Source organism: Schistocerca piceifrons, chromosome 3, assembly GCF_021461385.2.
Source record: "Schistocerca piceifrons isolate TAMUIC-IGC-003096 chromosome 3, iqSchPice1.1, whole genome shotgun sequence".
In the NCBI taxonomy this organism is placed as follows: domain Eukaryota; kingdom Metazoa; phylum Arthropoda; class Insecta; order Orthoptera; family Acrididae; genus Schistocerca; species Schistocerca piceifrons.
The window spans coordinates 492081923-492108788 of NC_060140.1; the positions used below are offsets into that span (position 1 = coordinate 492081923).

Here is a 26866-nt window from a genome sequence, read left to right on the forward strand (position 1 = left end):
TGTATTTTCATTTAAAAAACCTACCTGTCACCAACTGTTCGTCTAAAATTGAGGGCCATGTGTTTGTGACTATTACAGCGGCATCTGTCACAAAGCGAAAAAAGTGGTCCAACTAAAACATTCATATTTCTTTACGTACTACACGAATATGTAATAAAAAATGGGGGTTCCTATTTAAAATTACGCGGTTGATATCCGTTTGACCTATGGCAGCGCCATCTAGCGGGCCAACCATAGCGCCATCTGGTTTCCCCCTTAAAACTAGACGAGTTTCGTTCTTTGTAGTTTTTTCGTTTGACCCTTATTTTGTGAGATATTTGGCCCGGTCGCGGTCAATGGATCATCCCATATAACGCATGCTGCGTTTCTTCCGGATTTACCCTAATGAATGAAGATATACCTACACTGATATCATGTGTGCACTTTTTTTTATTATCCCCTTTTAGCTGTTGATGATCCAGACAATGTATCTTGGGCATTAGAAGGTGCAGATGTAAGGTCTTCTGTCGCCTCTGATGCTTCAGACAGTGGGACTGCAGTGGGTTACTCCAGATCGTCACAGTCTTCCATATCAACATTGTCGTCGATGTTTGAGCACGACCCTTGACACTGCTGGCACAGTTTCGTGCAAAACAGTCCTGTCAGCCTACACCCGCACCTACCTTGGTAGTCTGTCTTGCATTTTCAAAATATAAGATGAAGAAGGTTCACGAGAGCCGGGGATTTCGTTGTGGGAATGGGAAACAACCCGTTCTGTTCCCACTGTACTTGATACAAGTATGTGATTGATGGGGGCTATGTTGCACATATTTATATGGTCGAGTCCGCCTCGATAGCTGAGTGGTCAGCGTGACGGATGCCGTCCTACGGGCCCGGGTTCGATTCCCTGCTGGGTCGGGGATATTCTCCGCTCAGGGACTGGGTGTTGTGTTGTCTTCATCATCATTTTATCCCCATCCGGCGCGCAGGTCGCCCAGTGTGGCGTCTAATGTAATAGGACCTGCACCAAGGCGGCCGGACCTGCCCCATAAGGAGCCTCCCGGCCAATGACGCCAAACGCCCATATGGTCGAACGGGCACACCCTCGAACAAATTTGCGACTGTTATATCCAGTGTGTAAGAAGGAAGAACAACCAAAGTGCGACATTTGTGTTCGATGGGTACTCAGATGGACAGAATCCAACCAAGTCAATGTAGCGCTTGAAGAGGTTGAGCAAAAACCAGTTTGTGGTGATATAATTTAGCAGCGTCATGACACCAACAATTGTACACGTAAATTTTCTGTTGAATGTGAAAAAACAAGGATAGACTAATCTCCATGCTGATGCCAAAGTGCAATGTAAGTGGAACCGCCTCTATTCAGGCAGCTGATGATACTGACACACTGATAGTATGTACTGCGGAATCTCTGGCTTTGGCTCACAAGACTTCGCAATTGTGGGGAAGGTGTTAACCTTCTTATCATGATAATAGGTCTCCAATGTCCTTGTAATGTATATTTCCTCAATCCAGGAAGAGGTACAGCCCCTCAGCTCCTCTACCATCCAGCAAGTGCTGTGTTCAAAAGTATTGCCAAACAAATGATCTTCCTCCACTCAATGAACTGTTGCGACTCTGCGTCTGAGTTATTCAACCCTGGCAGAATTAAATTACTCAAATACTTCACCAAAAATACGGATCTTGAATCATACATTACAAACTTCACTGATCCCTCAGCCCATCCAAAGGAAATAACAGCTGCTGGGGAAAATATCTGATTACCATTCATTGTGGTATCACCCAACTAACACATTCAACAAGCCGAGGTATAAGCAGTATGTGACATCAGGTTACAAGATATCAGCAAACATGCTTCCTTACCTCCCATTGAAGTTGCAGCTCAGAAACACACATTCAGAGTTCTCCATCAGGTGCAGCAGTGGATCTCAAACTGCTTGGATCCAGACTAGTGAGGTTTGACGCTGAAAAAAAAAATTGGTTGTATCCAAATACCACAACGAATCCTCCGGCTTCCGACAAGCTTCTTCCACTTATCTCTTCCAGCTACAAACCAGACTGCCAAGGCCGATGTGGGTGTAGGCTTGCAGGCGTGCAGGACTGCTGCGCACGAAACAGTGCCAGCGATGTGAGGAGCATTACTTCAACATCGACAACAATTTTGATACGGAAGACGAAGACGACTTGGACAAGCCCCGTGCAGTACCACTGTCCGAATCAGCTGAGGCGACAGACGGTATCAATTTATGCAGTATTTTTGCAGAATTGTGCATCTTCAGTAATCAATATTTCTCTACCATAATACTAATCACTCAATTACAATTTTTTCGGTTGAAGAACAGCAACGTCTCATTGTTCGGTCTGGACCATCCATAGCCCCAGACGCTTTGATTGAATCTTACATTGCCCAGTACCCTTCACGTGGACCTTCTACGGCCCAAGAGACATTGCCTGGGCCATCAACAGCTAAATGGAGAAAATTGAGGAAACTGCACGCGTGCACGTGACAACATCAGTACAGGTATTTCTTCGTGCATGGACAGTTCACTTTTTCAGTCCAGTTTATCGCCACGAATTTTAGCACCACTATCTGGAAACTCTAAATACGTCGTACACATTGAATAATCGTGGTAACATTCAGTGCTTTATATTATGTACATAGTAATAAATTACGTTAACAGCAACCATCGGTAATACGTAGAAGTAGAACAGGACATTAAAACGTAAGAATCAATAAAAAACATAGAATAAAAGGGATTAGCTGAAGTTCCAAATTAACTTCCAGCTTATACTACTAGGTATGATATTGGCATCCTCTAAATAAAGCAAGGTTTGCTTAATAACTATAACTATACCCACCTCTAAGCCTACACCATTCTACATCGTCCACACAGATATGTGCATGCCTCTGCAATCCTAGAGTCCACGCATGTCCGTATGGCTGGTCACAGCATTCTTTCTTTTCTTTTTTCATGTTATTTATGTTTTTCCTCATACACTGAAGCGCCAAAGAAACTTGTACTGGCATGCATAATCAAATACAGAGATATGTAAACAGGCAGAATACGGTGCTGCGATCGGCAACGCCTATATAAGACAAAAAGTGTCTGGCGCAGTTGTTAGATCGGTTACTGCTCCTACAATGGCAGGTGCTCAAGATTTAAGTGAGTTTGAACGTGGTGTTATACTCGGCACACGAGCGACGGGACGCAGCATCTCCGACGTAGCGATGAAGTGTGGATTTTCCCATACGACCATTTCACGGGTGTACCACGAATATCAGGAATCCGGCAAAAAATGAAATCTCAAAGATCGCAGCTGCCGCAAAAAGGTCCTGCAAGAAGAGGACCAACGACGACTGAAAAGAATCGTTCAGCGTGACATAAGTGCAACCCTTCCAAAATTTGCTACTAATTTCAGTGCTGGACCATCAACAAGTGTCAGCGTGCGAACCATTGAACGAAACATCTCCGATATGGGCTTTCGGAGCTGAAGGCCCACCCGTGTGCCCTTGATGACTGCACGACACAAGGCTTTACGCCACGACTGGGCCTGTCAACACCGAAATTGGACTGTTGAAGACTGGAAACATGTTGAGTGGTCGTGCGAGTCTCGTTTCAAATTGTGTCGAGCGGATGAACGTGCACTCGTATGGAGACAACCTCATGAATTCATGGAACCTGCATGACAGCAGGGGACTGTTTAAGATGGTGGAGCCTCTGTGATGGTGTGGGGCGTATGCAGTTGGAGTTATACGGGACCCTTGATACGTTTAGATACGACTCTGACAGGTGACAGATACGTAAGCATCCTCTCTGATCTCCTGCAGCCATTCGTGTCCACTATGCATCCGATAGACTTGGCCAACTCCAGCGACAACATACACATCCAGAAATGCTACAGATTGGCTCCAGGACCACTCTTCTGAGTATAAACACTTCCCCTGGCAGCCAAACTCCCCAGACATGAACATTATTGAACATATGCGGAAAGCCTTGCAACGTGCTGTTCAGATTAGGTCTTCACTCCATCACACTGTAATGGATTTATGGACACCCCTACAGGTTTAACGGTGTCATTTCCTTCCAGTACTACTTCAGACATTAGTCGAGTCCATACTACGTCGTGTTGCAGCACTTCTGCTTGCTCTCGGGGGCCCTACAAGATATTAGGCAGCTGTACCTGTTTCTTCCGCTCTTCAGTGCATACAGTTATTCTGATCTGTTGATGTTATTCTGATATGCAGAGCATCAAACTGATATTGTAGACTGAAAGTTAAGCAGTTGCCTTTAATTATTCGATATACTATCATACCGACTGCAGTGCACAAGCTTTGGTTAGTTACAATAGTTGTTTGCAGATCGCAGTCTAATTGTCTGCAGTAACTCGACATGATCAGCGATGTCTTCCTCTGCACATTCGTAGATTTGTGTGTTACCACATCCGACTCGATGCAGGTGTTTAGGCCATGGACCGTGGCCTGTTAAACCGGTGCACTTAACCTCGAGTAGGGACTGTGTCTTGCAGTGTGAGCCTCTTCCTGATGCTTGGCAATGTCCTGTAAACCCAACTTGCAGTGCTTCTAATGTCACTATGCGACTTATCTGACTTTTGTATGAATATTCCATCACAAAATTCCTTATTCTTTTTCCAGGTGGAGAACCTACTCAAACCGATGAACGAGTCTTGCGCTCGTTATTCACTCATTTCATGACAAATGACTTTATTGCATACAGATTTCATGTTTATCTTTCTGTACGCTGTCATCTTAGAAATATAATTTGTTAATCTTTTCGTCAGAACATGGTTTCCCATCAATTCATTCAAAACAAACTCTTTTAAGCTTAATACATCGAAAGTATAGCGCCGATGAGATACAGACAGGTCGAAGGGGTCGCTTAGCTGTAGGACACAGAAGGCATTTCTCCTAGTTTTCGCTTTGCTCTCGACCCTCTTACGTGAAATTAGAATGTTATACACGTCTCTTGTAGGGAATTTAATCCTCTTTTTGTGTAGGGGTTGTGTTAGTATTTTGTAAGTTTTTCGAGCAGTGGATGGTCGGAGTGGGCGTTTTCTACGTTGTTGCAGAAGGGCAAAAATATCGCTGCTTTTCAGCGCGCTCTGTCATAAAATCAAATTTTAGGAAATTATGTTTATTTTAATTTTTATGTATGTAAAGTCAGTTTGTTCCTTTACTTGGCTAAAATTCAGTGCTTCTTCTATGCGTCTGGGATTGTCTGTAAGAGTTGCACCATGTTTTCAGCACTATTGATTTTCTGTGACATAGATTCAATTTCTGAGATGAAATACGTTTGGATTGTTGCTGAGAAGACCTTCTTATTAATATGTAAAAAATTATGAAAATACATGGCCGCCAACGTACATTTTGCGTAAAGACCACGAAGATTAGATACAAGACATTAGTGCTCATACAGAGGCATATAGACTGTCGTTCTTCCCTCGCTCTATCTCCGAGTAGAACAGGATAAGAAATGAATAGTAGCAGTACATCGGTGAGTTTCGGAGTATGTGTTTGGATGTGGATGACCTTTTCTAAATGATACTTGCCCTTAAGACTTGGTTTCTGGCTTCGCAGACGTTCTGAAGGTAGACTGCGCCGAAAACGCGTCAATACAAAAAAAATTGTGAACGACAAGTGGTCCGTTCATTGCTAGCGACTAATTTAGCAGTGACGTAATAACTCCCCTCAAGTTTAGTTCTTGGTCGCAGGTCTTCTGCGAGACACTGTGCCGCATATTAAATTGTTCAACATCTTAACATGCACCCAACTCGTATCTCTGTACTGCTTGTATTCCAAATTGAGTGATTGTTCAAAATCCGATCGTGATAGTTCTGTATTCCAAGAGTACTGAAATATCGTTATAGAAATTAACTTTCAAATCACGATGCTTTTGACACGCGTCGAGATAGAATCACAATGTATTCTTCTTTTTTATTATCTTTTTTTAAAGTCGCTTCACCGCTGACCACCAAAACTGCAACGCCATGAAGACATTAAGCAAGAAACGTCAACTAGGAATAAAGTGTATAACGGGCTTCGATATGCAGGTCATTAGCATTTCCGCGCAGTCGTACAATGTAAGTACAAATAACGCCATCTACACTCTTAAGGGTCTTAATCTTGTACTCACATTTCTTTTCACACGTCAGTCTTCCGCACACTTCCTGGCGATGCACTACACACATCGTGAAATTGCGTGATAAGACCTGATACATAAATCAGTTACCACTGGTGCCACACATGCATACAAACAGTGGCCTTTCACCAGGGCAAATTCATTAACATCCTTGTAACATGAACTGTTAAAACAAGCAAATGGCCAGTCACGAAAAACTGAAACTAATGACGCCTCACAAGAGCAAAACTCAATTACAATTTTGCAAGACAAACAACTGTAACATACAGATGAGCAAGTACTCAATAATAAAGTTACTCAGCTCCACGTAGAATTATCCAGTACTCGTGTGTCAGCTGATCTCTTTCGGCAAAACAAGTACTGTGCAACCGAAACGCTCGTGCATGCAAAAGGATAGTTCCTCATCAAATTACATCTTCCTGAACAATGGCTCCCAACTACAACTAGGCGGTGCTATCACTCCAGATGCGGCCAAGTGGTTTTCCGGCACATACATGGACTGCTCCCAGCATAGGGCGCCGTCGCCACCTTCCTTGTGCCGCTGCCAAGTCAAGACTCCTTCGATACCCGAGCCAAGCCGCCTCGCGGTCCACATTCGCACCACAAGCATCTCTGGCAAGGAGATCCTACACAACCAACGATTCCACTGGAGAGGCACAAAGACGAAAAATTCCAACTTCGGGTAGCAATTTTGACTTACGATTTAAAGAGCACGTAGATCTGAGAAATTCGAATTGCCCTTAAGTTTGCACCTGTTAGTACACAAACTGCAACTACCCTTTTCCATATTCAGGTCCTACAGAGGTCAAATAAGAGCAGTATATTCTTGAGGGTATGGAGATTATGCGTTCTCTGAAAAAGTTCCCTGAACGTACCTTCAATGGGTATGTTGAGCTCAGACATCGTGGTTTATTGGGCAATTTAGACTATATCAGCGTTCAGTGACTGCTTACGCCAATGGTGAGTTGCGCCCTGCCTTTTCTTGTAGTGTTATGTTTTATTACGTTGTATCATCCTAATGTGGTGATTCGGTACTTTAAGGGCAAAAATTTGTTATTCACTTTCATCCAACAGCCTCTATGATCTTGACTCAGTCGGTTCATTCCAGCTTCGCTTTGGCGCTATTTTGGAATACTTTGTCTTGTTAGTGATGCTTCATGCTTTTTACTTAAAATTTAATTAAGCTCGTTTCTTGTTCAGGGAACCACGTTAATCTACACCCTAGCATATATTAGTTCTTTGCATATCGTTACATATCATGTTCTATAACCTTTAAGTAATTGCTATCTTCTGCAGCAATTAACGCGATGCTTTTCCTTGAGCTATATTTTGCAACACTGGCACTAATAACAGTTTTTACGAATTTACTTTTTTTATTTTCTTAAAAAAGGGAAAAGACACGTTCTAAGAAATTATCTAGACTTCTTATCAGTTCACCTATCATTTCTCTTGTCTAGTTATTCGCAGATGCGCATGCGGACGGCGCATGACTGTTCTGTCCATGTCGCTAGCTGGTGCTGCTGCAACTGCGTTCTGCTTGCTACACAATTCGGTGAGCGCATTGCTGTAGATAAGTTCAGCCTTCTGCTATCTGCCCCCGCTATGTGTTGGTTTCTGCCCATTGAGCTGTTTAAGTAAGAAATAATATTCATTCTCGTTATTTACTTCATGTCTTTCGCATGCTAAGCTTTAAAATAGCTTTAGGAAAGATATTTTTAGGGAATTAACTACTCTTTTACACTGAATAACTGTTTTAATCCATGCTAGACAAGTGTTGGAGCGTTAGTTGCTCAATCTTTTCATTATTTGATCATCATTTGACATATATGAACCCCGTTAGATCACCAGATAGTGTCACTCCGGGTGAGTGGTGTTAATTAGTTTCTAGGTATGTGATAGATTATTATTAGGATTTCTTTTTATTAGTTTCCTTCTTTATAGTTATCACGGGAGCATTCCATGTTAGTTCATTTTTTACGTCCACTACTTAACGAAAATTTGCTGGCTATGAATACTGGGTTATACAATTCTCTTTTTTAGATTAGTTCATGACTTGATTTTGTGGATATGTTCATCCCGTACACAAATTTTCGTTTTAGTTATGTTTTCTTGTTACCTTACATGGGTTTTTGTCAATCAGTTTGTACGGACTGAATCCGATGATGCAGTTAACATGCTGCGAAACCGGTCATGCCTATATATAAAGGACATGCCGCTGAAGTGGTCTTTTCTGTGCAGAATTCATTTTTTATTCTTTCGAATCTAACTATTTTCGTCAATCCTTTATGGAAGAGATATGTCTTATGCAAATGAGAACATATACGAAGTATGTAAGAACGTAAGCAACGTCCCTACTGCAGAAAAAGCGAAATTCCTGACGTAATTAGAATGCTAGAAAAGTGTACATGAAAATCCAAACATTTTTAAGGGACTGCTGCTGAGAAAACTTAATTTTTAAACCACTACATTTCTAGTAACTTTACTCTAAGTTTCCACTAAATTCTGTCGTTTCGGAGGTGGAAGATGAACGGTAATTCCATATACTGGCCCTGAATAGGAGAATTTTAGAGATACAGAAATTCAAAACATGTTTTTTCCTACTTCAGCCTTTAAAATTAGAATTGCAATCCATTATATCCTAAGGTTACTATGAATCATCCGTTTTTCTCCTGTCACGTTTATGTCTCATAGTGTCTGTAGATTAAACGATCTGGTTCAAATATTATGTAGCTATAAATATGATTCAATTGTAGCCACATGAACTGGCAAGCATGTTTGACTGACATACATAGGTTTAATATGTGTAATGACATGCTTACAGCTGGTCATGTAGTATGTTGTTTTCATTTAAGGGACACAACATTTGGAAAACCGTAAATAGTTCAGAAAAGGAGAGTAGTTGGCTTGCAAATAAAGAGGTACTGAACAGAATAATGGAGATGAGAATGCTGTGACAGTACTTGACTAAAAAAATGGATCGATTTATAAGACATGTCCTGAAACATCAAGTAATAGTTTGATGATGGAGGTAAGTGCAATGGGTAAAAATTGTAGAGGGCAACCAAAGTTCGACTGCTGTAAGTTTGTTCAGGAGGAGCCACGGTGGAGTAGCTTCGCAGACATGAAGAGGCTTAGACAGGATAGAGCAATGTCGAAAGCTGCATCAAACGAGCCTCACCACGACAACAACAGCAAGAACAATAACAATAAAACAGTTACTGCTACTTCTGCTGAGCGACGTTGGAGAGTTTTTTAAGAACACTAAACGTAATGATTTATTTTAACGTGATGACTTAACCTTCTTTATTTATTTTCTGAGAGACTTTTCATGATTATCACTACATATAGGTGTGAGCAAAGACGTACGAATGGCACTATACAAGTGTCTCCCCCAAGGAGCGATTCGCAGCTGCACTGGCGACCCCAACAAATCAAGTGACGACACCTCTGGCGGCTGTGCAGACTCGTAGGACAGCTATTTCTCCCCAGGTGGGCGGCAGTTAAGAAATTTTTTGCCTTTCGTTTGGACAGTCCTTGTTGACACAGCTACGAACATGACAACTTCATTCATGGTCTTACTGCACTGATACTATACCACTGACTGTCAACGACACACTGTCTGCTATGGCTTACATCAGCTGTGAATTGTCACATGATTAATACTAACTCTATACTATCTACAGTGCTCCAAAGCGCATGTGTCCTGTTTTAAGGATTGCAAAATGTTTTGTCCGTTGAGATTTCTTTAAGTAGCATTATAATGTTTCTCTTTCATCTACGTCTACATCTACATGATAACTCTACAATTCACAACTAATCGCCTGGAAGAGGTTTCAACGAACCACCTTAAAACAATTTTTCGAACGTTCCACATTTGAAAGGCGTGCGGGAAAAAGACTACTCAAATCGTTCTGTATGAGCTGTGATTTCCCTTATTTTCTCATGATGATCATCTTTCCCTATGTAGGTGGGCGCCACCAGAATATTATCGCAACTGGAGGAGAAAGTTGGCTGTTGAAATTTTTAATAGAAGGTCCTGCCGCAACGAAATATGCCTTTGTTTTAATGAACTGCCATCCCAAATCACGGATCATGCCTGTGGCAATCCCTCCTCTGTTTCGTGATAATACAATACGAACTGCCTTTCTTTGAACTATTTCAATGTCCTCCGTCAGCCTCATCTGGTGCAGATCCCACAATGTATAACAGTACTCCAGAATAGGGCGACAAGCGTGGTATAAGCAGTCTCTTCAGTAGGCTTGTTGCATTTTCCAAGTGTTGTGCCTACAAATTGCAGTCTCTGGTTTGCTTTCCATTCAACACTGTCTGTGTGATCGTTCCAGTTTAAGTTACTCCTAATTATGATCGCTAAGCATTTAGATAAATGACAGTCATTACATTTGTGTGATTTATCATGTAAAGGAAATTCAGTGGTTTTCTTTTGTTCCATATATCAAGGACTTCACACTTTTTATCATTTAGAGTCTATTGTCACTTTTCGCACCATACATGTATTTTGTCTAAATCATTTTGTAATTGGTTTTGATTGTCGGATGATTAATTCCTGTTCTCTTTGAAACTGTTGCCCGAGAACAACAAATTCTGGCAAGCCTCTCTGTCAGTAATTACCATTTCAGAATAGCAAATCAGTCTGGTGTACCACTTACACAGAGAAATGTACAAATCATTGTAGCATAATAATGATGTCATTCAACAGGCATACTTTTAGTAACTTGTGAAGTAATGATACTTGTTCTAGAGAATGTACAGAAAGTAGGATGAATGAAGCTTTAGAAAAGCAATAACATGAACAAGACTCTTGCAATTAAAATGACTTTATTTATCCTTATGAAGATGTTGCAGGTAAGTGTTTATCTGAAATAAACGGCGGGAGCTGCGTGGTACGCGGCAGCGACGGCAGGGGCGGCGGCGACGACGGGGGCGGCGGCGGCCACGGCGAGTCCGTTGAAGTTCTGGGCGATGTACTGCGAGCTGTGCGCCGTCACGACGGCCGGCGCGTGGGCGGCGTAGGCCACGGGGCCGGCGGCCACCAGGGGGGCGGAATAGGCCAGGGGGGCGAGGCCGGCCTTGGGGGCGGCGCTCACGCAGCAGGCGGCCAAAGCCAGCATCAGAGCAAGCTGTAAGCAGGAGAAACAACAAGGGTCCTAGAGAGCATCTCAAACAAGAATGCACACAATACGTGATAACTGATATAAATTGATTATTAACACTATCTAATGTCAGCAGAGTGTGAAGGGAAAGTGGATATTGTGTCGCTAAGAGCACATTACACTCCATTCTAAGAAAACGTAACTTTGTTAACACGTGTTGTACCCATCAGTCTTATTATAAAATTGCTCTAGGCTTTGCTATAGTTATATATCAGGGGTCTTTCTTAAATACCTTACCTTTAATTACCGCAGATGACAACTTCTTTTACACTGCCTCATTGTCATCGACACATTGTCTATGGTTAGAATAAAACGAGGAATGTGGTTGAAAGTTCGATGTCCAGTGGAAAAATTTAGATTTGTAAATTGATAACAGAAATTTCACGAGATCAATTGGAGTAGTAAATCCAGTGAAGCAAAGCGTCATTCTGCTGAGTGATCGGTAAGGACATTCTAGGCACAAAAGTCTTATGTAGCAAGACATAGAAACATGACAGTGTTTCTTGTGGTCTGGAGTACCAGGAGCATCCCACAACCATTTCCACAGCAAATGGAAGTAGCCTGTAATGCCGTCTTCGAAAAAGACGTCTAGCATCACTGTGGCTTTTTATTCTGTATTAAATTGCACAAGATATGGAAATTGTTGTCCAAGACAAATTATCCAGTCTGAGTTACCTCCTGCGATTAGATGATATACAAAGTACGTCCGTTAAAATACGTATTTAAATGGAGTATACTTTCGTGTGACACCATTAACTTTAGACCATTTTGCACTATGATGAAACCTTACCTCTGAAACCTAAAATTATAAGCATACAATGAGAATGAAATTTACAAAATTGCATGTACGTTAGGCCACATTAAATGATACCATATCTTGAGGTTAGCTTTTGGTACATTCCTGAAGTAAAGTGAAACCGAAAAGTCTTCCAGTTGTGAATAGATTAGCACTAAAAATCCGTAAGTCAGAAAAGCTAAGTAACAAAATAAATAGCTCACACGCAGAAAAAGACTCGAAACTCTGAGCTAAAGAAATTGGCACTGACATATCTGGCACTATTTCTTCTACCCGCGCTGGAGAGGTGGAAGATCGAAAGGGTTAACCCATACCCTTTTCTGCTCGGAAGGTTATAAGCAAAATTGATCGGAATTTGTTACAGAATTGCTTTAAAATTTTTTTCTCTGTTCTAAGAATTGGTCTGTTCTGAACCTTTCCACTTGTAAACAAATAGTCTCCAGTTTGTCACTTGATTCGCCCAGAGATTTCTCACAGTGTTGCTGACGTTACTGTCCTTTTTCAAACAGTTGTTGCAGCTCATTGGTTGCCAAGCAGCATCATACGTACCTTGAACATGTTGGCGACGTCTGAGTGGACAAGACAGTGTTCAGTGGTTAGGGCGGCCCGCTTTTATAGGCGGACTGCAGGCGCGGTGGCAGCGGTGGACGCAACGTTGGCAAGCGATCAGCGCCTTACATCACAAGGCTACGCCTCTCCACTCAGCGCAGGCGTGCTTCTCCTCGAGCGGCTAGCCGAGGACCAGCGTTAACCAATGGTTATGCGCTGCTTCCATCCCAGAAACGAGCAACTAATCGCTATGTTTGTCATTGCCTGGGAGCACTTGGTCAGTTTTCAGCTCTCAGTTCATTAGAGATTAGAGTTTTGTGAACTGCTACATTAGACCAGCTCTCAGGCTGGAATAATGTACTGCTGTGGTCTGTGCTTTATATTTTGACAGTGCTGTGTTAGAATATGTCTTCACAAAGATAAACGTAAGAAAGAAGTACTTAAATCTGGATGTACATAGGCTGATTCCAGGCAATGCAAATGCAACTGCATGTATTCTTTTTAACCATTTTAATCTACTATTGGAAGGGATGTCGTCGCACTAGGACGGTGGATTGTGCAAGGAGAACTTGTGTTCTGTCTCTATTCATCTCACAGTCAAGTGCATGCTTTAATCTTAAGTTTGCTTCCCCTACGAAAGTTTTTGTGTAAATAATCATAGGGTCTGCGAGACGAGGATTTGATTATTAATATTTGTACAGTATATCAGTTCCACACATTTTTGTGTTCTCTGTCTATTATTACCTCTCAATGTCATATTTACTTTTCTGTTCCTTTGATTATTCTCTCCATTTACTTTTTGTCTTTAGGTGCAAATGCCATTGAATGTTTCTATGGCTTATCTATTGCTTTGCGGAACCTTCTCTCAAAACGTGAATCAACCGTCATATTTTTGAACACCAGGACGGATTCTCAAGCAAGTGGGATACTTTTTAATATCATAAAAAAGGTAGAGAATGGTTTTTATAAAATTACCTAGCCTCCTTCAACGTCTGCCATGTTTTAAATGCTAAATTCTTCATCTAGGAACGATGAAAACAGTTTTCTGAGATGAACAATATCTATCTTGACTTCTCTTTCAACTCTTGTTTTCTTACTTTCGGGCCAGTCAAATGGTAACTGCGGAATCTCTTATGACAGCCGTTATATATCTTTTTTTGGGAGCTGAATCTGAATTACATGTTTACTGCCATGTTGGGGGTTGGCTACGCAATAGACAATGCAAAAAAACATTAATATTGTCACCATTTTTCAGTTTTTCACTTTTATCTCGAAAACTCGAGGGTGGGGCACGATAAGGCTCCTGATTTGCTTCATGAATAACACATTTGTTGCTGACAAGATTTGTAATTTATTGATGTAGAAGTAAAGAATACAGCTTGAAAATACAACCTAATGAATCACATGTTCAATATGACTGCCGTTTTGATTTACAATTTCTTCAAGTCGCATTTGTGACTACTCTCCGACACAAACCTTTTGGAATGGCGCGGCACAACTACACAATGATGGCCCTAAGTTGCACTGCATTTTCGGGTTTTCTGTGATACACCTTCTCTTTAAGAAACCCCGAAAAGAAGAAGTCACATGGGTTAATGTCCGGGCTGTGGGGCGTCCACATTCCTCCTCCTGTATAACTTTCTGGAAATCTGTTTGACAATACCCTAAGACCAAGTCTTTCGTGTAGGAAATCAAGTACAACGTTGGCAGTATGGGGGCGTGCTACATCCTGCATGAAACATTGTGTCTGCAATGGAAGACATTAGGCGATGAGTTGACGAAAGATCTGGTTTTACCGCATGTGTAAATAGTGTAGCATCGAAGAAGAACGGACCGATGATTCCATGGCTTGACATCGCGACCCACACGCACACTTTCTCTCCGTAGGTGTCTTCCGTGTGGATTATTCGCGGAGGTTCATATACCAGGATCGAACGTCCTGTTTGTTCACATCACCATTCACGTAAAACATAAGCTTCGTCAGAAAACCATGTGTTGTGTAGCGCTGCCTCCTGGTCTTTCCGACTGCCCACCTTGCAAACTGCGCTCTCTGCTTCTTATCTCTCGCAGTAAGCTTATGCGCCACAGTCATCTTGTATGGATACAGGCGAAGGTCGGATTGAATATTTCCGTGTACAGATAGTCGTGAAATTCCCAACTTGGCACTGGCTCTTCTTCTTCAGTTACTCGGACTACGAGTCAAAGTCACTCGAACTGCTTCAATGCTTCGCACATACAGTACGTGCATGTGGCCGCTCGTACATACAGTACATGCATATGGCCGCTTACACTCCAAACCAGATCTAGTACCACTAAATTTTTGATGTAATCTGCGTATTGTCTGTGGGCTGGGAGCCCACCGTGTACCGAAATGAACATGAAACCTTCTCTGTGTAACGCTGTTCGTTGCCTCGAACAGTAACACAATCTTCGTCTTCTGTGCGACGGTCAACCATCCTTTGCTCGTCATCGCGGCAAACTGAAATGGCGGGCTCACAACGGAAGCGATGAACTCGCAACGATATTTGGCGTAATTTTCATGAAGGGCACGAAATTGAGTGCTCAATTTGAAAGCTATTGCCCTAATAGTACACTTGTAGGATCAAAATTGAATCGGATGACTTATCGTGCGCCACCATGTATGTGTTTTCCGAAGGTGACCACTCATAAAAAATTAATGAGGACATAATTTCCTACAACAGGCACTAATCAGGTTTGCTATTCTGATGAATGGTATCGGTGGTGGATGCGCTGAACAGTAGTGATATCTTCGTTCTTCTGCGAGAACATTAGAAGGTATCAATTCATGCAATATTTTGGGGACTTTTGCATCTTTAGTAATCAATTTTTCTCCATCATAATATTTATCATTCAATTCAATATTTTCAGTTGAATAACAGCAACATCTCACTGCTCAGCCTGGACCATAAACAGCCCCTGACGCTTTGCTTGGACCTTACATTGCCGAGTACTCTTCACGTGGACTTTACGCGGTCCAAGAGACATTGCCTGGGCTATCAACAGCTAAACGGAGAGAATTAAGTACACTGCACACATAACATCAGTACAGATGGATATTACACTAGTAAGTTTTCAGTATAATTTATTGCCACGAATTTTAGACCTATTATCTGGAAACTCTAATTACGTCATACATATTCAATAATTATGGTAATGTTCAATGTTTTATATTATGTACATATTAATACGTTATCTCAAAAGCAACCATTGGTAATATTATTACAGAAATAAAACAAAACACTAAAAAAGTAAGAATCCATTAAAAGAAAAACATAAAATAAAAGAGGTTAATTCAAGTTACAAGTGAGTAACATCCAGTTTATATTACTTGATTTTTGCTGTTATCCTCAGAATAACACGAGGTTTGCCGACTGAATACAGCTATACCTCCTACTGAATCTATTGTTGCTGCACTATTCTACATCGCCCACAATGATACGAGCATGCCTCAGCAATTCTAAAGTCTACGCATAACTGGATGGGTGGTCATATAATTCTTTCTTTTCTCTTATATTAGCTTTCTTTTTTCTTATATAAGCTTCTTGTGATTTGTTGACGTTATTTTGATACTCAGAGCGTCCAATTGATATTATAGACTGAAAATTAATCAGTTGCCTTTTAGATATTCGATGTTCCGTCATATCGACTGTAGTGCACAAGTTTTGGTTACTTACAATAATTGTCTGCAGGCCGCAACCTAATTGTCTGCAGTCTCTTAACAAGATCAGCTATATCTTCCTCTGCACATTCGCAGATTTGTGTGTTACCACATCCCAATGAATGCAAATGTTTGGGACATGGACTGTGACCTGTTAAATAGGCCCGCCATACCTCCAGTAGGGGCTGTGTCTTGCAGTCTGAGCCTCTTCCTGATGCTTGGCAATGTCCTGTAAACCCTACTTGCAGTGCTTCTAATGTCACTATACGACTTATCTGACTTTTGTTTGAATATTATATCACAATATTCCATATTTCTTTTCTAATTGGCGATCGTACTCGAAGTGATGAGCGAGTCCTGGGCTCGATATTCATTAATTTCATGACACATGCACATTACTACAAGCCGATTCCATATTTAGCTCTCTGGTCGCTATCATCTTGCCGGCCGGAGTGGACGAGCCGTTCGAGGTTCTGTAGTCTGGATCAGCGCGACCGCTACGGTCGCAGGTTCGAATCCTGCCTCGGGCATGGATGTGTGTGATGTCCTTAGGTTAGTTAGGTTTAAGTAGTTCTAAGTTCTAGGGGACTAATGACCTCAGATGTTAAGTCCCATAGTGCTCAGAGCCATTTTGAGCTATTGCCTTATAAATATACTTTTTAATGTTTTCGTCAATCAATACTTCCTATTAATTTTTTTCAAAACAACCAGTTTTAAGCTTAATACACCGAAGTATAGCGCCGATGAGACATAGACAGGTCGGAGGGGTCGCTTAGCTGTAGGACACAGAAGGCATTTCTCCTAGTTTTCGCTTTGCTTCCGACCCTCTTATGTGACAACAGGACGTTATACCCGACTTTTGTAGGAAATTTAATGTACTTTTTGTGTAGGGGTTTTGTTGGTATTTTGCATGTTTTTCGAGCAGTGGAGAGTGGGAGTGGGCGTTTTTGAAGTTTTTGCAGAAGGAAAAAAAATCTCTGCTTTCAGCGCGCCCTTGCCTCCAATACAGATTTTAGGAAATTATGTTTATTTTAATTTTGGTATATGTAACGTCAGTTTGTTCCTTTGCTTGCTTAAAATTCAATGCTCCTTCTATGCGACTGGTTATGATTCTAGAGGGCAGTGCAGTTAAAGCGTAATTCTAGCACTGAGCAGTTGTCTTCCTTGCTCCAGGAATGCGTGTTACATTAGTGGATCTGAGAATCTGACTCACTGCACAACAGCTTTGCAGGCCCTGAAGATTTCCGAGCGATGCCAGCAGAGCGCCGAACTGTTGCAGAGCAGTACTCAACAGCCGTCTGACAGCCGGGCCAGGTCTGGCATGCAGTCAGACTTTGTGTCACCCATCTAGTTAGGACGAGAGAAAACTTTTATCTAGCTGCACTTTATGCAGCGCAGCAGTGTGAACGTAGTCCCATACTCCCTCCCCCTACGTATTTGTTGCCTTTTTGCCTTTAAAGTGAGAAGTCAAGACTGTTGACTCAAGCGTACCAATAGCAGCAGGGTATGAACGTTTTGGGTGGGATATACCCTGGTTGGTCCCTGTAATACTCACTAGGATGTAATAAAGTGCTCACCATCTGACACTTAGGGGATTCCTTCTTTGAATTCTATACAAACGACAAATTTCTTCTAATCATGTCATCTACAAAACACCGATGGAGATGGAAATTCTTGCACTATGTATAATGTGAGAGACTCGTTGTGTTATTGAAAGTGGCGATTGACAGATCATACGTGAGTGGTGCCAGGGACCTAGGCTCGGCTACGTACGATCCAATGTTGGTGAATTTTGTTTAGCATACTGAAAGGGTGCACTGGGACCGCACCTGCACTGCAAGCGGCAGCGACCGTTGACCCACTAACACAATATCAGTGCCTTGACGGAAAACGTTATGGGCACTATAGTCAGTTCAAAATTACTTTGGGACTGACAGTGCAACAGAAGCACGGACCGGTCTTGTCACTTTCCACACGGACTACGTGCCTAATCTTACGTTTCATTCATTTTTTGTAAAATACTCACGTATGATCTGCCAATCGCCACTTTCAGTAACATAACGAGTCTCTCACATTATACATAGGGCAACACTTTCCATCTCCATCGGTGTTTTGTGGGAGACATGATTACAAGAAATTTGTCGGTGTGTAGAATTCAAAGAACGAATCCCCTAAGTGTCAGATGGTGAGCACTTTATTACATCCTAGTGAGTATTACAGGAACCAACCAGGATATAGAACCCAAATCATTGTGTTCTGTAAGAATTGCACAGTGTTTTCATTTTAGTTTTATTTGTGGCAAAAAATAATTAAGGTGTTATAAGGCCAATTTATGAAAATCCGTTTTCTGATGACTTTTGCTGCGCGGGATTACCCGAGCGGTTTAAAGCGCTGCAGTCATGGACTGTGCGGCTGGTCCCGGCGGAGGTTCGAGTCCTCCCTCGGGCATGGGTGTGTGTGTTTGTCCTTAGGATAATTTAGTTTAAGTAGTGTGTAAGCGTAGGGACTGATGACCTTAGCAGTTAAGTCCCATAAGATTTCACACACATTTGAACATTTTTTTAATGACTTTAGTGAATTTTCGACATGATGGAAAACTTTTTGTTCTTAAAGCTAGGTAAACACATCACGTGAACGAAATCTTAACAATACACCATATTTTCGTGTACTCTAAGCCGGAAATCTGTCAATGTATTCTAACACGAGACAATTTCAGTTGAATGTGACGCAGAATTATGGGCTCGCTCGTCAAGCAGTAACCGGCCTCTCATATTAATTCTTGTTGAAATAATGATCACTAGGTTTATAAGTAATTTAGGTTTACAATGAATCTGTTATTAAGTTTTCCGATCCACCTACTTGTGTCTAACGTATAAAATAAGATTTTTGAGGCTTTTAGCAGTGGAAGACGTCATCTCAAATAAGTCAACCGGTATTGCGAGGAAGAACAAAAACAGTCTAAAAAACACAGCCTTAGTACTGCAGTAATTGTGTTGTAATAAGCACTATTGATTTTGCATGACATGAATTTCTAAGATGAAATACGTTTGGAGAGTGGTTTACAAGACCTTCTTATTAATATATAAAAAATTATGAAAATACACGGCCGCCAACGTACATTTTGCGTAAAGACCACGAAAATTAGATACAAGAAATTAGTGCTCATACATAGGTATACAGACAGTCGTTCTTCCCTCGCTCTATCTCCGAGTGGAACAGGATAGGAAATGAATAGTAGCAGTAAATGGTGCCCTCGACAAAACACCGTTTGGTGACTTTCGGAGTATGTGTGTAGATGTAGATGACTTTTTCAAAATGATACTTGCCCTTAAGACTTGGTTTTTGGTTTGGCTGATGGACTGCGCCGGAAATGCGTCAATACAAAAAAATTGTGAACGACAAGTGGTCCGTTCATTTCTAGCGACTCATTTAGCATTTACGTAATAACTACCCTCAAGTTTAGTTATTGGTCACGTGTCTCCTGCGGCACTGTGTCGCATATTAAATTCTTCAACATCACAGTAGGCATCCAACTCATATCGATGTAGTGCTTGTATTCCAAATTGAGTTAATGTTTAGTAGCCAATAGAGATAGTTCTGTGTTCCAGGGATACTGCAATATCGGCATATAAATTAAGTTTCAAATCAGGATGCTTTTGACACTCGTCGAGAAAAAAACACGGTGTATTCTTCTTTTTTATTATCTCTTTTTAAAGTAGCTACAACGCTGAGCACCAAACCAGCAACGTCATGGAAACATTATGCAAGAAAGGTCAACTTGGGATGAAGTGTACAACATGCTTGGATTTGCAAGTGATTAGCATTTCAGCGCAGTCCCACAACGTAAGTAGAAATAACGCCATCTATTCACTGTACATAAAGAGAGATTACGTAGCTGGTTCCTCATTCATAAATCGCATTTATATATTGATAATATCGGAGAAGATTTTATGTCTCGTGTAAGGACAAAGGACTAAAAGCACGTTTAAGAATTCGATAGAATTTCTGAAGAAATCGGTAGACAATTGTCCTGAAGAAAGATTCAACCATCTTACTTTATTCACAAAAGTGTAGTTCAGGTTTTTAGGCATAAACAACAGATTATTCCCGATAAATTTAAAACGACTAGCGTATAGTGCACCTCATGTGATGACTGTGCAATGAGATGTATCGGTGAGACGGGTAGCAGTTTTGATGTGCAATTTAAAGAACGTCTAGAGCTGAGAAATTCGAATTGGCCTTAAGTTCGCAGCTGTTAGAACACAGGCTGTAACTATCATTTTCCAGCTATATTCAGGTCCTACACAGGGCAAATAAGGGCAGTATATTCTTGAGAATGTGGAAATTGTGCGTTCTCTGAAAAAGTTCTCTGAACGTACCTCCACTGGTGAAGTTGAGCTCAGACACCGCGGTTTATTGGGCAGTTACGACTGCATCAGCGTTCAGTGATTGCTTATGCTCACTGTGAGTTGCGTCCTGCCTTTTCTCGTTTCATTATGTTTTATTACGTTGTATCATCCTGTTGTGTTGATTCGGAACTTCAAGGAAAAAATTTGTTACTCACTTTCATCCAATTCCCTCTATGACCTGGACTCGATCGGTTTATTCCAGTTTCGCTTTGGTGCTGCTTTCGAATACTTTGTCTTGTTAGTGATGCTTCATGCTTTTTACTTAAAATTAAATTAAGCACGATTCATGTACAGGGCATCTCGTTAATCTACATCCTAGCATATATTAGTTCTTTAGATATCGTTACATGTCATGTTTTATAACCTTTAAGTAGTTGCTATCTTCTGCTGCAATTAACGCGATGCCTTTCCCTCGGCTACCTTTTGCAGCATTGGAACTGATAACAAATTTTACGAATTTACTTTTTTTATTTTCTTAAAAAAAGAGAAAAGACGCGTTGTAAGAAATTATCTAGACTTCTTATCAGTTCAGCTATCATTGCTCTTGTCTAGCTATCCGCACATGCGCATGCGCACCGCGCATGACTGCTCTGTCCACGTCGCTAGCTGTTGCTGCTGCAACTGCGTTCCGCTTACTACGCAATTCCGTGCGCGGGTTGCTGTAGATAAGTTTAGCCTCCTGCTATCTGCCCTCGCTGTGCTTTGCTTTCTATCGACTGAGCTTTTTAAGTAAAAGATAATATTCATTCCCGTTATTTACTTCATGTCTTTCGCGTGCTAAGTTTTAAAATAGCCTTAGGGCGGATATTTTTGGGAAATTAACTATTCTTTTACACTGAATAACTGTTTCAATCAATTTTAGGCAAGTGTGGGAACGCAAGTTGCTCAATTTTTGTATTATTTGATCATCATTTGGCATATAGGAATCCCGTTAGCTCACTAGATTCTGTTACTCCGGGTGACTAGTATTTATCAGTTTTTAGGTATCTGATAGATTGTTATTAGGACTTCTTCTTATTAGTTTCCTCCTTTATAGGTATCACGGGAGCATTCCATGTCACTTTATTTTTGACGTCCAGTACTTAACGAAAATTTGCTGGCTGTGAATACTGGGTAATACCATTCTCTTTTATAGATCTGGCCATGAATTAATTTTGTGGGTATGTTCATTCCGTATTTAAATTTTCATTTTAATTATCTTTTCTTGCTACCTTACGTGAGTGTTTGTTCTTTAGTTTGTACAGACTGATCCTGATAATGTAGCTAACATGCTCCGAAACTATTCGTGCCTACAAATAAAGGACTTACTGGTAAAGTTGTCCTGTCTTTGCAGAATTCATTATTTATTCTTTCAAATTTAATTATTTTCGTCAAATCTTTGTGGGACAGGTATGTCATATGCAAATCAGAACATGTATGAAGTATGCAAGCTCATAAACAACGTCACTACTACAAAAAAAGCGCAATGCCTGATGTCATTAAAATACGAGAACTTATACGCACAAATCCAAACATTAGTAAGGAATTGTTGATGAGAAAACTTAATTTGCCAACCGCTACATATCCAGTAACTTTAATCGTAGACTTCCACGAAATTCTATCATTCCGGAGATGCAAGATGAACGTTAGTTCCCTATACATTGCCTCTGAATAGTTGAATTTTACAAATACAAAAGTTCAAAGCTTGTTTTTCCACTTCAGTCTTTAAAATTTGAGTTACAGTAGACTATGTCATTGTATGTCTCCTGAGGAGACGCTGCATCTTAAGTTTTCGTCGTGTCACGTTTACTTAATTTAATGTCTGTTGATTAAACGATGCACTTGAAATATTATTCAACTACAAATATTATTTCTCCATAGCCACACCTACAGTTAACGAAGCATTTTTTCATTGATATAACATCTGTTGAACGACGAGCATCCTATTGTTAGGTTAGTATATTGTTTTCGTTTAATGCATAATATTAGAAAACCGTAAATAGGTACACATGAGAAGAGAGTACTAGAAGGTTAGTCGGCTTAGTAACAAAGAGATACTGAATGGAGTTATGTATAAGAGAAATATGTGTCAAAACTTGACTAAAGGAACGGATATATTTATGAGACACATCCCGAGGCGTCCAAGAATAGTTTGATGATGAAGTTTTTCTACAGTAGGTAGGTTCAGAAGGCGGTAGGTTGCAATAGCTATGCAGACATGAAGAGGATTAGACAGGATAGATTAACGTAGAAGACTCACTACAACAACAACAACAATAGCAACAACAGTAAAACAGTTACGGCTGCAACTTCTGAGCGACGTTGAAAAGTTCTTTTCAAGCCTTAACGTAATGATTTACCCCTCTTTATTTATTTTCTGAGAGACTTTTTAGGATTCCCACTACATATAGATGTGAGCTAAAACGTAGGAACAGTCGGCGTGATACAGGTGGCTCCTCCAGGGAGTAATTCACATCTGCACTGGCGACCCCAACAAATTAAGTGACCACATCTCTGGTGGCTGTGCAGGCTCAAAGGACAGCTATTTTTCCCGAGGCTGGTCGGAGTTAACAAAATTTTTTGCCTTTCGTTTGGACAGTTCTTGTTGACACACCTACGGACAAGACAACTTCACTCATGGCGTGGTCGTGGTTACATTCAACCAAGGTAGCTCCTATCATCCATCTGTCATGTCTCTACGTCAACCCTTCTTACTGCGCTGATTCCATACCACTGTCTGGCACCACACGCTGCCTGCTATGGGTTGTGCCAGCGGTGGATTGTCACGCGATTAACACTGGCTCTTTACTATCAACAGCGCTCAAAAGCGACAAGTGTTCTCCTTTAAGGACTGAAAAATTTTTGTTCGTTGAGCTTACTTTGAGTAGCACTATAATGTTTCTCTTTCATCTAAGTCTGCGTCTACCTGATAACTGTGTAGTTCAGAATTAATTACCTGACAGAGGTTTCATCGAACCACCTTCAAGCAAATTCTCCAACGTTACATTCTTGAACGGCGCACGGATTATAGAGCAATTAAATAACACTATGTGAGCTCTCATTTCCCTTATTTTCTAATGATGATCGTTTCTCCCTATGAAGGTGGACGCCAACAGAATATTATCGCAATCTGAGGAGAAAGTTGGTCATTGAAATTTTTAAAAGAAGATCCTGACGCAAAGAAAAACGCCTTTGTTTTAACGAATGCCATACCAATTCAGGTATCATGTCCGTGGCACTCCCTCCCCTATTTCGCGATAATCCAAAACGAGCTGCCCTTCTTTGAACTTTTTCTGTGTCCTCTGCGTCTCATCTGATGCGGATCCCACACTGCACAATAGCACTCCAGAGGAGGATGGACGAGCGCGCTGTGAGCAGTCTCTTCAGTAGACTTGTTGCATTTTCTAAGTGTTGTGCCAATAAAGAGCAGTCTTTAGTTTGGTTTCCATGTGATCGTTCCAGTTTGTGTTTGTAATCGCTAAGCATTTAGTTCAATTACAGTCATTACATTTGTGTGATTTATTATGTAAAGGAAATTTAGTGGATTTCCTTTATTACTCATGTCAGTGACTTCACACTTTTCATTATTTAGCGTCTATTGCCGTTTTTCGCACGGTACATGTATTTTATCTAAATCATTTTGTAATTGGTTTTGATTATCGGGTGACTCTATCGTGTACTCTTTGATGTCCTTAGATTGGTTAGGTTTAATTAGTTCTAAGTTCTAGGCGACTGATGGCCTCAGAAGTTAAGTCGCATAGTGCTCAGAGCCATTTGAACCTTTTTTTTGTACTCTTTGAAACTGTTGCCGGAGAAGAACAACTTTTGGTAACCCTCTCTATCGTTAATTACCACATCTGATTAGCAAATCAGAGTGGTGCGCCACCTACACAGAGGAATGTACAAAGCATTATAGAATAGTAGTGATTTCATCGAACAGGTGATACTTTTAATAACTTGTGAAACAATCATATTTGCAGAATGAGATTTTCACTCTGCAGCGGAGTGCGCGCTGATATGAAACTTCCTGGCAGATTAAAACTGTGTGCCCGACCGAGACTCGAACTCGGGACCTTTGCCTTTCACGGGCAAGTGCTCTACTAACTGCGCTACCGAAGCACGACTCAGGCCCGGTACTCACAGCTTTACTTCTGCCAGTTCCAGAGTGTGTACAGAAAGTAGGATGAACGAATATTTACAAAAGCAGTAACATAAACACGACGCTTTCAGTTAAAATGACTTTATTTATCATTATAAAGTGGTTGCAGGTAATTGTTTATCTGAAATAAACGGCTGGCGCGGCGTGGTACGCGGCAGCGACAGCAGGTGCGGCGTGGTACGCGGCAGCGACTGCAGGGGCGGCGGCGACGACGGGGGCGGCGGCGGCCACGGCGAGTCCGTTGAAGTTCTGCGCGATGTACTGCGAGCTGTGCGCCGTCACGACGGCCGGCGCGGGGGCGGCGTAGGCCACGGGGGCGGCGGCCACCAGGGGGGCGGAGTAGGCCAGGGGGGCCAGGCCGGCCTTGGGGGCGGCGCTCACGCAGCAGGCGGCCAAAGCCAGCACCAGAACAAGCTGTAAGCAGGAAGAACGACGAGGATCCTAGAGTACGCCCCAAACAAGAATGCATGCAATATGTGACAATTGATAGAAATTGACCAATGTATTAACAGTGTCTAATGTCAGCAGAGTGTGAAGGTACAGTGGATACTGTGTCGGTAAAGGCACATTTTACTCCATTCTAAGAAAAGATCATAACATTGTTAACACATATTGTACCCAATGGTCTTATTACAAAATTGCTCAGAACTCTGCTATTTGTATGTGTAAGGAAACGCTCTCAAATTTTTTATCTATGCTTAAAACAGCGATGACTTCTTTTATGCCCTCTGTTTATGCTCAACACAGTGTATCTATGATTCACATAAAACGAGCAAAGTGTTTGAAAGTTAGACGTCTTGTTGTCAGGTCAGTGGAAAATCAATAATGTACACCTGCAGATTGGTAACATGAATACACTAATTTGGGCGGTAAAGCCAGTGATGTCACCCTTTGAATGAGTGAGAAGAACGTTCTAAGCATAAAACTCTTATGCAGAAATTCATATAAGCATGGTAGTGTTCGGTCCTGTCTGCTTTACGAGCAACATTCCACGAGCAGCTGTACAGCAAGATTAGCTAGCCTGTGTTGCCAGCTTCCAAGAAGGTATCTTGTATTACTGTGAGTTTTTGTTCTACACTATATCACAATATATGGACATTTTTGTCCATGAAAAATTATCCAGTATTAGTTAGCTACTTCAGTTGTAATGATATGCAAAATATTTCCTGTAAAATAATGTGGTTTACTTTTATGTGTCACTATTACTTTAGACTGTTCATTTTGCTCTGAGATCCAACCTGGTTCTGAAACCGGAAATGAGAAGCATTCCAAAAATACAAAATTTATAAAAACCTACGCTACAGTGAATGATGCCATATACTGAGATTTACTTTCAGTGTATTCCTGAAACACAATGAAAACGAAACGTCTTCAGATTACTGATAGACGAGAACTAAGAAATCGATGGCACAAAAATATAAATAATAAAATCAATAGCTCCCTCACAGTAACGGATTCGAAACACTGAGGTACAGAAATCGGCTCTGATAAATCTTAGCTATCTCTTCTATCCGCCTTACAAATCAAAACGATCAATGCATACCCTTTCCGGCACTGAAGGTTATGAGCAAAATTGATTGGTACTTGTTACAAAACTATTTTAATACATTATTTCTCTAGTGTAATAATCTTTCTGTTCCAGACCTTTACACAAGTAAAGGCATAGTCTCCTACATGCCACTTGATCATTCAGGAATTTGGCATAGTATTGCTGACATTACAGTACTACTGCAAGCGAGAACCGAGAAAATGTAGAACTCTTCAACACAGCTCTTGCAGCTCATTCGAGGCCCAGCAGCCACTGACGTACCTTCAACATGTTGGCGGCGTCTGAGTGGACAAGACAGTGCTCAGTGGCTGAAACGGCCAGCTTTTATAGGGGGAATGCAGGCGCAATGGCGGCGATGAGCGCAACGTTGGCAAGCGACCAGCGCCTTGCATCACAGGACTACACATCTCCACACAGTGC

At 41.3% G+C, this 26866-nt stretch overlaps 1 protein-coding gene across 1 annotated transcript in view; it reads right to left on the reverse strand.

The window, feature by feature from the left end:
• Window positions 1-543: 543 nt before the first annotated feature.
• LOC124788768 (cuticle protein 38-like) overlaps window positions 544-26866 on the reverse strand; it is a 66001-nt gene continuing 39678 nt past the window's right edge. Inside the window, exons 3-5 of the mRNA XM_047256050.1 lie at window positions 25030-25311; window positions 11090-11293; window positions 544-609 (exon numbers count right to left, since the gene is read on the reverse strand). Of these exons, the coding sequence (XP_047112006.1) occupies window positions 544-609; window positions 11090-11293; window positions 25030-25311 (552 nt within the window). The remainder of the gene's footprint in view (window positions 610-11089; window positions 11294-25029; window positions 25312-26866) is intronic.